At 40.6% G+C, this 13,237-nt stretch overlaps 1 protein-coding gene across 8 annotated transcripts in view; it reads right to left on the bottom strand.

The window, feature by feature from the left end:
- LMO7 (LIM domain 7) overlaps positions 1 to 13,237 on the bottom strand; it is a 192,468-nt gene that overhangs the window by 28,694 nt on the left and 150,537 nt on the right. For all 8 annotated transcript variants that reach the window (XM_088022207.1, XM_028106098.2, XM_088022209.1 and 5 more), the window contains 4 exons: positions 9,491 to 9,608; positions 7,268 to 7,410; positions 5,356 to 5,788; positions 3,340 to 3,648 (listed from right to left, as the gene is read on the bottom strand). In XM_088022207.1, coding sequence (XP_087878333.1) covers positions 3,340 to 3,648; positions 5,356 to 5,788; positions 7,268 to 7,410; positions 9,491 to 9,608 — 1,003 coding nt within the window. The remainder of the gene's footprint in view (positions 1 to 3,339; positions 3,649 to 5,355; positions 5,789 to 7,267; positions 7,411 to 9,490; positions 9,609 to 13,237) is intronic.

Genomic DNA, 13,237 nt, shown 5'->3' with positions numbered 1-13,237 from the left:
GCCTTGAATGCAATTCAAGTCAGTAAAGACATAAGTGCCAACTACGTGTAAAGGCTGCAGAGGGTACAAAGAATACCAGTGAAGGAGAAATGATGAACATTTGGAACGAGGAAGAATCCAGCAAATGAAACTTTCACCAAAGGTGAAAAGTTCAGTTCCAACTAGGGGAAGAAGAGGTCTTGATTCATGAAGGAAGTGACCCTCCTGGGCTTTGAGAGAACAGGATGACTTCACAAGGCAAATATGGGTGAAATGAGCATTTTCGAATCTGGGAACAATAAGAACAAGTAGCTATGATGTGTTGAAGAAAGTGTACACTGTGTTTAAGAAAAAGCAAGCAGTGTTGTGTGGCTCGGTCACAGAATTCCAATTCTTCTGTGGTGCAGGCGACCTTGAGTTCAGAGTGCCTGGTTACAAGTCCTGACTCCACCACTCAGGACCCTGTATGGCCTTGGACAAGTCACGTGACTGCTCATGCTTCAATTTCCACAATAGCAAAACAGGGATACACGGTCCCTGAGGACTCAGAAATCACCCAAGTAGCCTGTCGGCACATGGCAAGTGCTCAGGAAGCAGCCGTTACAGCACTACAAAGGGAGCTCGGGACCAGTGTTGAGGAGACAGAGTGCTCCCCTGAGTGCTTTGAACTTCACTGAACAGACCACAGAGTGCCACTAGAGGCTCTGGAGCAGAGAAATTACCAAGTGCAGCCTGGCATCATGCAAGTCAATCTAACACCAGCCTTGCAGAGAACGCAGAGATACAGGTGAAGATTTACAAAACGTTCGCACTGATGGGGAAAGGGCCTGAGAATTAGGCTAGTGGAAGCAGAGAGAGACAAGAAGACCACCATGGGAGATTCTGGAGGAAGAAATGAAAGGATGTTACTGGCGTAAGCGTGAGGTAAGAAGGAGAAGGAAGACCCGAAGAACACTTACAAAGCTACCAAAACATCTAGATGTTCATCGACACACTATTTTTTATTCTTCTATTCTCTGAACACCTAGAATTATAGAGTTTGGACAAACGCTTGGAAGAGCATTACAAACACCCTTGACTTATTCGTCCCAGGCTATCTTGTACGTTCACGGCACCATGCCCGAGGCAGAAAGCTCCTTCTCGGTGACAAGAGCAGGTGATGCTACCTGAGCAGTAGCACTGTCCACAGTGTAGGAGTGGATACACCGAGCAACTCTGAGATGGGCGAGTCACCGTGTGATCTATATATATGCGCAAGAATTCCAACCACTCAACTTGGCAAAGCCTAATTTTGCTTGGTAGGATACCATTTCAAGTTTGGAGACAAAGGGGCATGAATCCATTAATGATGAAACCTGAAACCATGCCATGTTAATTCAGGTTCTCCTGAACTGCAATAACCTGGAACACATCCAACACCACACTTAGCCTCTTTGTCTTAATCCCTGGATGCGACTAGTCAGCTGCCACGCTGAGGGCGTTCTACCACCTAGTGCACAATACTTTAATAAGGCTGTTTTGTCAGGTTTGCTATATGAAAACATGAAGGCAAACACGCACGTCCATAAAACAAAAGACACCTTGCTTCTGTTTTTATTATTCATCCACTGGTACCTTAGGTTCTCCAAGTATACCATAGGCTACTGTTCTCATCCACTGAAATTTAGGATGTTAATTATAGATTTCCAATTCTTTAAAAATGAAGTTAAAAAAATGATAGCTAAGGATTTTTAGCAAGCTGAAGAGATTATTTTTAGATATATGTTTGTCAATATGCATGGGAATAACAAAGAAATATACCTCCATGTTAACAAAGATTATCTCTGAAAGACGGGTCTACCAATCGTTTTTATCATATCACTTTCCTGCATTCCCAAATTTTCTCAAGCACAAAGTACTTCATAATCAGAAAAAAAGGGGGGGGGGCGCCTGGGTGGCTCAGTCATTAAGCATCTGCCTTCAGCTCGGGTCATGATCCCCGGATTCTGGGATCGGGCCCTGCTTCGGGCTCCCGCTGAGCGGGAAGCCTGCTTCTCCCTCTCCCACTCCCCTTGCTTGTGTTCCCTCTCTCGCTGTGTCTCTGTCAAATAAATAAATTCTTAAAAAAAAAAAAAAAAACCTTAAACTTGTAAAGCTTTTCTGTGGTAAATATGCCATATCAACTTAGTGCACATAGTTCTTTCATTAATATAATTTAGGCCCAGTTATATACTTGGTGCCGTGCCTTGGAATGCACACATACCCTGATAAGGCAGCAGAGAGTGTCTGACTAAGCCAGAGAACCACAGAGGCGCCTTCATGCTCAGGGGTTCATACAGCTATCAAACTGCTTGACAAAGGTTGGTTTTTTTGTTTTGTTTTGTTTTTTTGTTTTTTAAGAAAAGCTTTCTGTACTCTAGACAACCAATGACTTTTAGCTTACATATAAAACATACTACATTCATCACCTAGCAATTCTCCTAAAAGCTATCTATGGTGATTTTAAGTAGGAAAAACTACAGATGCCCCCCCATTCTTCATCTGATAGTCTATTTGTTTAGACTCCAAACATTAAGGAACATGCCTGTCATATAACAAAGCCTCAATATTCCCATTAAGATACAAGTAAAGGCACAAAATTGTAGACTTTCTAAATTAGTATTAAAAGTCACAAGAAGGCTGGGGTGCCTGTGTGGCTCAGTCGGTTAAGCGTTTAACTTTTGGTTTCGGCTCAGGTCATGATCTCATGGGGGGTGGGATCCATCCCTGCGTAGGGCTCCCCGCTCAGTGGGAAGTTCGCTTCAAAGATTCTCTCCCCCTCTCTCTGGCCCTCCCCCACTTGCTCGCTCACACGCTCAATCTCTCTCTCAAATAAATAAACAGATCTGTAAAAAAAAGTCACAAGAAGGTTAATATTATAGGGAAAGAAATGCCATGTCCCTAGAGGCCAGCATCTAGCACGTGTACCGATTTCCCCTCGTGGTCAGTTAATTTCCCTGAGAAGGGGCTTTTATTACCCAATTACCTGTTAGACCTAAATCTGTAACCTCCCAAGTGACCCCTACATCTGAACCAGGGACTGCTGACCACTAGAAGTATAAGGCAACTGTTGCTGAATTGAAGAGAGAAAATAACAGCCAAGCCCTAAAGAGATAGGTCCAAAAAGCCTCGATACACACACAACATCACAAGGGTTATCTGGATCTATAAACGCAAAGGTGGAAGAGGCCTACTTCTTCCAAGATGTGCTAAAAATAAACTGCAATATCGTTTTCCACATTATCAGCCCAGATAATAATGCCTAGAGGTTAGAAGCATGGCTTCCAGATTTCAATACTCATGTTTCTGAGCAGTGGGTGACAGGCAGCCTCCCAAAATCACCTGTGATCTCGAGACCTCTGTCTGCGGTGAGCTTCCCCCTTCTCCAAACTCAGATGTTAAATCGGGGCCAGATGTTGAAGACAGAGTGGCTTGAGAAGTGGCAGCCTGGTCCTGGGAAAGTGATGAGAAGGAGGGTGTAGGAGACTGCAGCCCCCTCACACCTTCTCCCACCACTGCTTGCTCTCTCTCACTGGACTTGCTGGAAACAAGCAAGCTTATGTCAGGTTTCGGCACAGAGGTGCTCACCAAACTGTTCTGCATTCTCTTCGCATCTTCTACATCTCCGTTATACTTCCAAGCATCATCCATCTAAAAAGGAAACGCCATTTTAAGGTTGGTGTCATTAGATTTCTGTTTAAAAAACACATACATTAAATACTTTAAAACTATAGAAGTAACATACCTCCCACAGCAACTATGCCTAAAAGCTCGGAGCACATTCTTTCATGCTAACAGACAGGCACATTTGTAGTGGGAGGAGGACTTGTTTTTTACAAAGTGTTGATATTATAGACACACTGTTGAAACTTGCTTTGCTCATTTACATCACCCCGATAGGTCATCAGACAGATCTCTAGACTAGTCTTTTTAATTGCTGAATGGTCCATTGTAGGTATAGCTACAATTTATGCACTTGATATGCATTCAGTGTTGTTTTGAGTTTTCTGTAACTTCCAAAAACACTGCAACAAGTACCCACATATTTTTATAATTGGAATATTTATTTTTATATTTTTATATAAATATGAATATAATCTATTTTTATAGATTCCCAAAAGAAAACTCGCTGGACCAAAGGATATTTTATAATATGAAATTATAAAAAATGTAATATACAAACTTTATATCTATTTATCTTCTCGAAAAAAATTGTAGCAGTGTACTCCTAATGGAATATAGAAGAATGGCTACTTCTCTGCATCCTTGCCAACACTAGACATTTTCAATGTTTTAAATCTTTGTCAGTCTGATGTGTAAAAAGCTGTACACCTCATTCTTCCTCTCATGAAGTTGAACATGCTTCGATGTGTTTATGTTATCCAACATTTGAGCTCTCCCTGAAACTGGCTACTCATTTCTATATCCATTATTCTACTGCTTGCCTGTCTTCTTACCAATTTGTAGGAACATGTTAAATCCTAGTTATATTAACCCTATATCTAAAACTCATTTTACTAATATTTTTCTGAGTCTGTAAGTGGTCTTTTGACTGTTACTAATGAGTCATACACATTTGATTGTTTTTATGCTGCCAAATATATCTCTATTTTATTTACTATAACGATAAGGACTTTCCTGGCTAGTTTAGGCAGGTTTTCCTTACCTTGAAAATCTTTTCAAGTTTTTTCTTAGATTTTAGGATACTATACTGGCAGAGGTAAAAGAAATCTGAGCATTGATCTTAACACTATACTGCTTCCTCTTACGTAGTTAAAATTAATACACCCACTTTCAGCTATGCAATACTGCTTCATTCTCAGGGCAAATGATTCCATGTTCTATATTCTTAAAAACCCCAGTATAAATAGAACCATGAGATACATTTTAATAACCACATTCAAGCATATCAAGTTCTAATAAAGCAGGTAATCAGAGAAAAATAGAAAGCTGTACATAAGGCGTCTGAAAATATTTAGGTTAAACCACGCAAAATTGCTATTGTGTAGGTCAAAAACAACTACTAGCATCTTCATATGGTTCAGCCTAACACTTCACAAAAGCTACATTTGAGAAAATACAACACTAAAAAATGTTCTGCCTTAGAAAGCAGCTTATTCATTCTTTAAAAGGTATCAGGCCTTACTTTGATTGAATTTAAAGTTTAATCAGTTCCACAGAGTTCTTACATTTTAAGCATTAAATGTGTATTGAAACTAATCAGCTGAAACAAAATGGCCCTATACGTAAGTTATGCATATTTTCTACATCAAGTAGAGGTAACTCAAACTTCTACCCAAGTTCCCCAACATTTTGCTCTTGAGAACAGACTAAATGAACTGGGAACACATTTTTTACCGTGTAGGATCTTGGGAGTGATGAGATTCCCCTCGCTTGACAGCCAAAAGGTCTCGGTGTGACCACAGATGTTAACCTGGCTGTATCAGTTTTCTGGAAACTTCTGGGGAGAGAGGCTGAAACTCGAGTCAACTCTGTTTGTGTAGTCAGTGAATGCTGAGAAGACAAAGAGTCTGGGAGTTGTTCTTCCATGGGGCTTTTAGAAGGAAGCTGAATGTTAGCGGCCACAGCGGCCTCTCTTTTTGCAAAAGTCGTGGAATCTTGTTTAGGAATTTCTGTAGAATATGCTGTAGCCTTCTCTTCCACTCTCTCGCTCTGGTAACTTGCTTCTGACATGGTCGGTGTAGGGGAAAGCATCTCTTCATTCAATACATCATCAGAAGAATGCAACCTCCTCCTCGAGGAAACTGTGGACATTTGATTTCGGGATTCCCTTAGCAGGAAGAAGCACACCATAACCACCAAGTTACACATGTGACACACTGAGGTGGAGAGACAGAGGTTACTTGCGCAGTAACATAAAACGGGACTAAGAATAAAAAAGGCTACTGACTTCACCCAATAACCAACACGGTATTAACAGGAGTATAAATACATGTAATTTTTTTTTAGTGCCACACTAAAAGATTGTAGGAACTTGATTCTTGTTTTTAAAGAGGCTCTCAAATATTTCAGAGGGATTTTTTTAATTGTAAAGAGATGTTAATAAGAAAATGATGAGGGGTGCCTGGGTGGCTCAGCCGTTAAGCGTCTGCCTTTGGCTCAGATCATGAACCCAGGGTCCTGCTTGGTGGGAAGCCTGTTTCTCCCTCTCCCACTCCCCCTGCCTGTGTGCCCTCTCTCGCTGTGTCTCTCTCTGTCAAATAAATAAAATCTTTAAAAAAAAAAAAAGAAAGAAAGAAAATGAGGATATTTTACTAAGGGAACATTCATGAAGTTTTACCTACAAGTTTATCAATCTTCCAAAATTAGTGCACTTAAAATATAACTGATTGTCTGACAACCAATTTGAATCTTCCAAAGATGTGGATTCCCTTACAGGGTTGTATTTTTTCCTGTATGCAATTTAAAATAATTTAGTAAAAACAAAAGACCACAAAAAACTCAGACTTCAGTTAAGGTCAAGTTAGTGTATGATTTCATATAGCTTGATAGAACTTGCATGGACAATTACTACAGATTAAAGACACCATTCATATTTATAGAAAAGTTCATGACACATCCTCATCACTACCATTTAGTAGGGAATACCTCTTAAGTGAATGAAACTGTGTTTACCATTTGCTTCTAGGGCACAAAGGAGCTTTGTTTAACTTTACCTGACAGCACATTTCCTTTTTGACATTATCCTTAGAGCATATTTGCCTTCCCCCTGACCTATAAATATTCCAAGGTTTCTCACAGTAACTGCTCTACAGGAACTTTTAAATTGGACCTTTATCCTGTTCTGTTGCAATGCCAAAAATAAACCCCTTATGTTTATGCTTATATTGTCTTCCTTTAAAATAGAATTTTAATTGCACCACTAAAACATGAAAAGGAACTTGTTATTTTACACAATTTAGATGAGTGGGAGCTGGGTTTATTTGGCCATTCTATTCCTAAATTCATTTTAAAAGTAGAAAAGGTAGTTTATTTTCTGCACCAAAGATGGCCAACACCACCCAATACTGCACTTGAATATACAACGTAAAAATCAAGAAAGAATGCCCACCTATATTAAGCACCCATTTCTTTTGTTAATCCAAGTCACTCTTTATTACAGGAATACTTTGCTTTCTCACTGCAGAGCAAAATCCTGACCGTTTCACACCTATTTGCTTATGGTTTAATATTGGTATCCTACCCTTACATAAAATATGGATTTCTAACACTGGTAACTCCAACCGTGAGATGCACTCAGCTTTATTACCTGTCCTGTAGCATTTCCTTAAATGGCTTAGAGCTTCTCTCGGATTTCTCAAGTGCCTGCTTTTCAATTTCTTCCCTCTCTTCCTTTTTCTTCTGCAGATCTGAAGTGTAGCTTTTTCGACGATCTTTCCATTTTGCAAGATCCTGACAGAAGAAAATCACATCAGCACAGGCATACCTGAATTTCTACACACCCTCTCTAACAGTGAGAGCGCCAGGGTATCCCATTACATCGCTGAAACTATTCACTCCAACTCGATGCCAAGGTGGCCTAATTTTGCTTTTTATAGCTGGCGTTTCTGTACCAACCTTTATCTCATGTGTCTGTCTAAAAAACCTGACCTAGTAAGATAGACCCCATTACTGTTTTTCTGCCTCCCTGCCCATTTCACAAAGCCTGCTAAATGCCTGTAATTGGGTTCCAGGTCAGAAGGATCCGGAACTGTTTCAAATTCATTTTCATCTTACTCCAATAATCTGGCTGTTGTGTGAAATGTATTTCACTAGTACAACTGGAACAGAGACAGGATTGGAATGGTGAGGCATAAGTGCACACTCTGTCTTTAATTTAACATACACTGAGCTGGATCCCTAATTTGAGGCAGAGGACCACAAACATGCAGATGCGTAAGATGTGGGTTCCCTCAAGGAACCCTTAGTCTGGAAGGGAGAGGGACTTGTAAATAAAAGTTCAGCAATGCGTGTGACTGGACAGCACAGGATGGCGGGGGTCTGAAGCAGAGAGAGTGGTCAATTCTACCTCAGGCAGGGGAGGGCAGAGTTTGAAAAGGCTTTCCTGGGGAGGTCAGGCTTGAGGATATGATTTTAAAGCAGGTAAACTCCACCCAACAACAGGGCAATAAGGAAGATGCCATAGGAAAAGTGGACCTGTTTCCCATATTCCCAGGAATAGAAGTCTAACCTAGCTGGGAGACCCCAGGACAATCAACCTGATTTTGCTTTTAAATTAGCCCTAGCAGCCTAAGCTGGTTGTGACACTCAAGGGTTTAAGACATTCTGGATGGTACAGACTTTTCTAGGTCTCCAAAATAGAGAAATGCCATGCTAAGAACTGCTAGTGGCATTCTAGTCCAAAGAGAAGCACATCCAAAATCTCAGACTAAACTAGTTTGGTTTATACCCTTAAGAGCTGACAGGGCCATTCCTATTTAAAAACAGCCTGAAGTCAGTATGAACCACTTCCAAAAAGGATAAAAGCAGTGTGCATTTAGTCCTACAGGGTAATCAGCATGAATTCTCATCTGCATTAACGGATAACCCCTCAATACTTCTTTTCACACCCAAACTGTCCCCATGTATCCAGGCAAAGTGACACTGAATTACTGTTTCTCGATCATTAAATCGAGTTCCCAACCAAAAGAGACACTGGAATTGAGAAATGCAGCCAAGGCAGAAGGTTCTTCTTCATCTCATAGGCTTTAATCTCTTTGAAAATGAAGATTTACTACCCCTGGCCCTTTTGTTCATTCTAACACTCTACTCTTCCTATAAAGTTACCCTCAAAATCCTTTGGGTTCACTCTGTATAATTTATCTATTGTATTCCTAGACACTCTTTTGGTTTGTAACAATTGCCCCTTTCAAAAAAAGGTCAAGCTTTTTTTCCCCCGCAGGGACAAAGCTAAATAGTAAGTCTGTGTCCATATAAACATCTGGATATAAGTCAGCTCTATGAAAACATCTCATTTTGATTCGTATCAGACAATGACTTCTCCAGCCAAAATATTACTCCTAGTTATATTTCTTATTTCTCCCCAAATCTCTGTTAACTCTGAGAACCCCCTTCATCTCTTCCTGCTAATCCCAAGACTGTTCAGGACCCCCAGCTCCTCTAAACTTTGAGCTAAGTCTTTTCCCTTCACAAGCTTCAATAACAGTCATACCCCAAATTCAACCAACCAAAGCAAGGGAACAAATTAACCATGCTGTAAGGAAGCAGATTCACATTTTTGAGAACTCAGAGAATATTAGAAAATAAATATCCTATTATATTTTTCACAGAGGCCTTTAAAATAGGCAACAGTGATAGGCCAAAAAGGTGTACGAGTCTTTTCAAAGGAAGCCGATCACACTTTCTGTAGGACTGAATTCTGTAGCAAGGAAAATCATCTCAAGTATCGTGATCTTCTTTTAAGAGAAGCAAGGAAGAGTCAAATAAAAATACTCTCCCAGTCTTCCCAACTCCCAACATAAAAAGTACTCACATCCTGCCATTTCTGGTCTTGTTCTTTTAGTTGTGATTTTATTTTCTGCATCTCCTCATAACGCAGCTGACGCAAGTTCTGAACATCCTCCACGCTGACATCACTCATGGACTTACTCCTACAACCAAAATACCCATGGTAACCAAGGGTCACATGACCGGATTTAGGGTTAAACTGGAAGGTTGTTCGTTTGGAAATTCCATCTAAATTTCTGCTGTACTACCTAGACGTTTTCGTGATATTATCACAGAAATAACACTACAGAGATAAATGGTGTTTTTCCAAAACGCAGAAACAAGAGCCTAGCACTCAACTCAAGCGTGAATTCTTTCACAAAATGGTTAAGTGAACCCTGCATGAGCCTGAAAAAATAATCCAATGTTCATATTTGGAGTGGTCCATGCATAAAAGGATTACTTTAGAGAGAAATATTTACTAGAATCGTCTATATTTTTCTATCTCCCCCAAAGATAATCTTTTAAGGTTTGGCTGCCTTTTCTGGGCACTTATTCAATAATTTAATGATTACCTGATATTTTCTCCTCAGGTTCATTACCATAAATAAACGTGTTACTTCTTCTCTGGGATTCTCTAAAATCCACCCTACCACTGCACTAGACTTATTCTCAAAGCACCATAGGTAGTTTCTAGCAGCTAGTTATAATGGAATGACCTTTACAGTCCTCTGTTTTATTAAGGCAGATTGCATGTCTCCCAACGTGTGACCCTGTTACGACTATGTACTGAGGATTAGCTCTCAGAGAGCTCAATCTAGAGTAGAACCAATGAGCAGAGTGAGGTGTTAGAAACGAGGCACATAGAAGGGATGGTCAGTTGCACTGGAGAAGAGGGTAGTGAGAATGGGATAGCCCAGTATGAATACTGGAGAGCAGGTAGGAATGAAAAAGAGCTTTTGAAGGTGGGGTATGCAAAATGTGCTTTCCTATAGAAGTTTCATAATGCACTTTGGATTTTATTTCATTTGAACGGACTCTAATTTTATTTAAGTAAGTTATTTAAGTAACTCTACATCTCCTTCTTGGGCCTAAACTTCGCCCTCCCGACGAGAGTTTGCTATCACCACATTTCTTTTGTAACATGCTTGCCCTTAGCCAGTTCAGGAATTCAATTAGTTTCTATGCAAATGACTCCCAATCCACACAGCGCCTTCCCTTGACTCAATTCCAATTACTTGTTGAATAAATATCTGCATGGATATCCCCTAAGCACCTCAGTTGTAAAAAGACCAATTGAAATAATATCTAGGAAGGATTTTGTAAACTATAACTCACTAAACACATGGTTATTGTTGATGTAGCCAAACTCAATCTTGTCCCCAAACCTGCTTTTCTGCTTGTGGCTGTTAATGGTGTAACCTGCTTCCAATCATCCACATTTGAAACCTAAGAACCATTTTTCACCTTTGCCTCTCCCTTCTCCCTACTTTCAATTAGTTATCAAGTCCTCTTATTCAGTGTCTTTTTCTTTCCACTTCTTTTGCCAACACCCTAGATCAGAACACAGCCAACTCTTACCTAGACTTTTAAAGTAGCTTAAATTATCACCCAGCCTCCAGATCCAGTGAGTCTTGTCTTCAACTGTTCCAACAAGAAAGCCCTTCGTCAGTATATATGCCTTGTTAAATGCCAGTCATTCCTCAGGATCCCTGATACACTAAACACCGCATTGGGTGTGTGTAACTTTCTATTCATTCTCCACTTCAAAGTCTAACAGACTACTCGAACTTGACTTGTCATAGACCAAAAACATGATTACTCACCCGCAATGTACTCATCAATGAAATTCAACTCCATCCTCCAGATTACAGGCCAAAAAACTTGGAGTTATCCCAGATGCCTCTTTTTCTCTTATACACCATGACTGGTCCCATCAGTAAATCCTGCCAGTCTACTGTCTAATTATAACTAGGACACAACCACTTCTCACCACCTCCACCATTACCACCCTGATCCAAGCCATCATATCTCCCACCTGGACTGTTACAATAAGCAGTCTTCCTGCTTCTACCCCTTCTTACCCAATAGTGCATGCTCAATACCATGGCCAGAGGGATCTTCCCAAAATTACACTCAGATAGTAACATCCCTGTACACTTCCCCCATCAGTTTCTTTCCATTTCACACGAATTAAAAGCAGGTTCTTCCAAGATGTAGGACATTACCTGGATCCTGCCCACCTCTCTCTGTTCATCTCCCATCATGGTCCCCCCTTCACTCACACTGCTCCAGCCGACTGGTTTCCTTGCTTGTGCCCAACCTCCTGCTCTTCTACTGGCTCTTCAACCAACCATATGGCTTCTCTCTCACTTCCAGTCATCCGCTTGAACATTACCTCAGTGCTTCCCACCCTGACCACCCTACACAAAGGAGTAAATGCACCTCTCCCTTGGCCACATTATCCCTCACCTTTCTCCCCATAGCATTTCTCCCCATAGCATTTATTGTCATTTGAAATGTTTATGTACACTTCACCTGCCTCATCCTGCAAGATTACAAGGCAGGGATTTTTTTTCTGTCTGCTCCTATATCACCTATGCCTAGAAGAGTGCCCAGCCCACGGTAGGTGCTAATAAATGTGTTAATCTAGAGAATATTCTACCACTTTGATAATAATTCCTACCACTTCCATGCCAAAAGTGGTCTGGCCTTTCTCTCCACTCCTCTACTGCTTTAGTTATACCTTTCTCCTGGCTTTACATTCAGCATTACAGTGTACGTGTGTGTGTGTGTGTGTGTGTGTGCATGCGCGCACGCGTGTGCGTGTGTGCATGTGCGTGTGTGCGCACACGCTTAGTTTATCTCCCTCACAAGTCCGCATGTTGTTTGGAGAAAAACACATTAACACATAACAAAGCATACAGGATACATGCATTTAACACCCATGGCAAGAATGAAGTATGTTTTATCATACTTAATCAAGCAAAATAAATTTGAAATGTCTCATCTTGTGTGTGTATAATAAATCAGAATTCCTCCCCAAAGTTTTATAAGGAAAGCTTTGTAAGATTTATTAAAGAGTATTAAGGAATTACACATGGAATATATATCAAATTATACACTGGATCGTTAAAAATATATACCTAACTAGGTATGACTATATATGAACCTGATTTATGTGAATTTGAAAATATAAATTAAGCTATAACTTCAAAGAATAAGACTTTTTTTGCGCTCAGACTTTAACAGACTCCCTAAAAAAGAGCACAGAGGCTGGCACCCAGTAGGAGTGACCCTCCTACCTGTGAACCAAGGGAGCCCAGCACTGTCCAGAGCAGACTAATCCTTGTTTCAGGCGGGAACGGGAGTTCCCTATGTTCCCGAGGGTGTACAGTTACCTAAAGAAAGCCTGAGCACATTCCATGCAGGCTGAACCGAGCACTGGGGTGGCCATGCCACTGACCTGCGCCCCAACCTAACATCACTTAGCTTCTCTGCGCCTCAGGTCCTCATCTTCTAAGCAAGGAAAGCGTTGTTATAAGAAAAGGCGGAAGGTTATACCGATTGTATTTTAATAACTATCAGTGCTTTACACCAACTATTCTTATGAAGGAAAACATGACTGCATGGAATTTCTTGAAAACGAACTCCCAAAACAGCTTCAGATTAGCAAGGTCACCCCAGGCCACACTGATAAAATCTAGAACTTTCTGAGTACAGAAGTCTTTCAGCCAGATCATGAAGAATTCTTTCCTTCCTTATCAGAATTACCAGCATAACATTAAACTCC

The sequence above is a fragment of the Eumetopias jubatus genome, unplaced genomic scaffold (genome assembly GCF_037043125.1).
Source record: "Eumetopias jubatus isolate StellerSeaLion01/CBP00866 unplaced genomic scaffold, mEumJub1_p1.0 scaffold_3, whole genome shotgun sequence".
Taxonomy (NCBI): domain Eukaryota; kingdom Metazoa; phylum Chordata; class Mammalia; order Carnivora; family Otariidae; genus Eumetopias; species Eumetopias jubatus.
The sequence above is the reverse complement of the archived record's forward strand: the minus strand, read 5'-3'. Positions and strand labels throughout refer to the sequence as shown.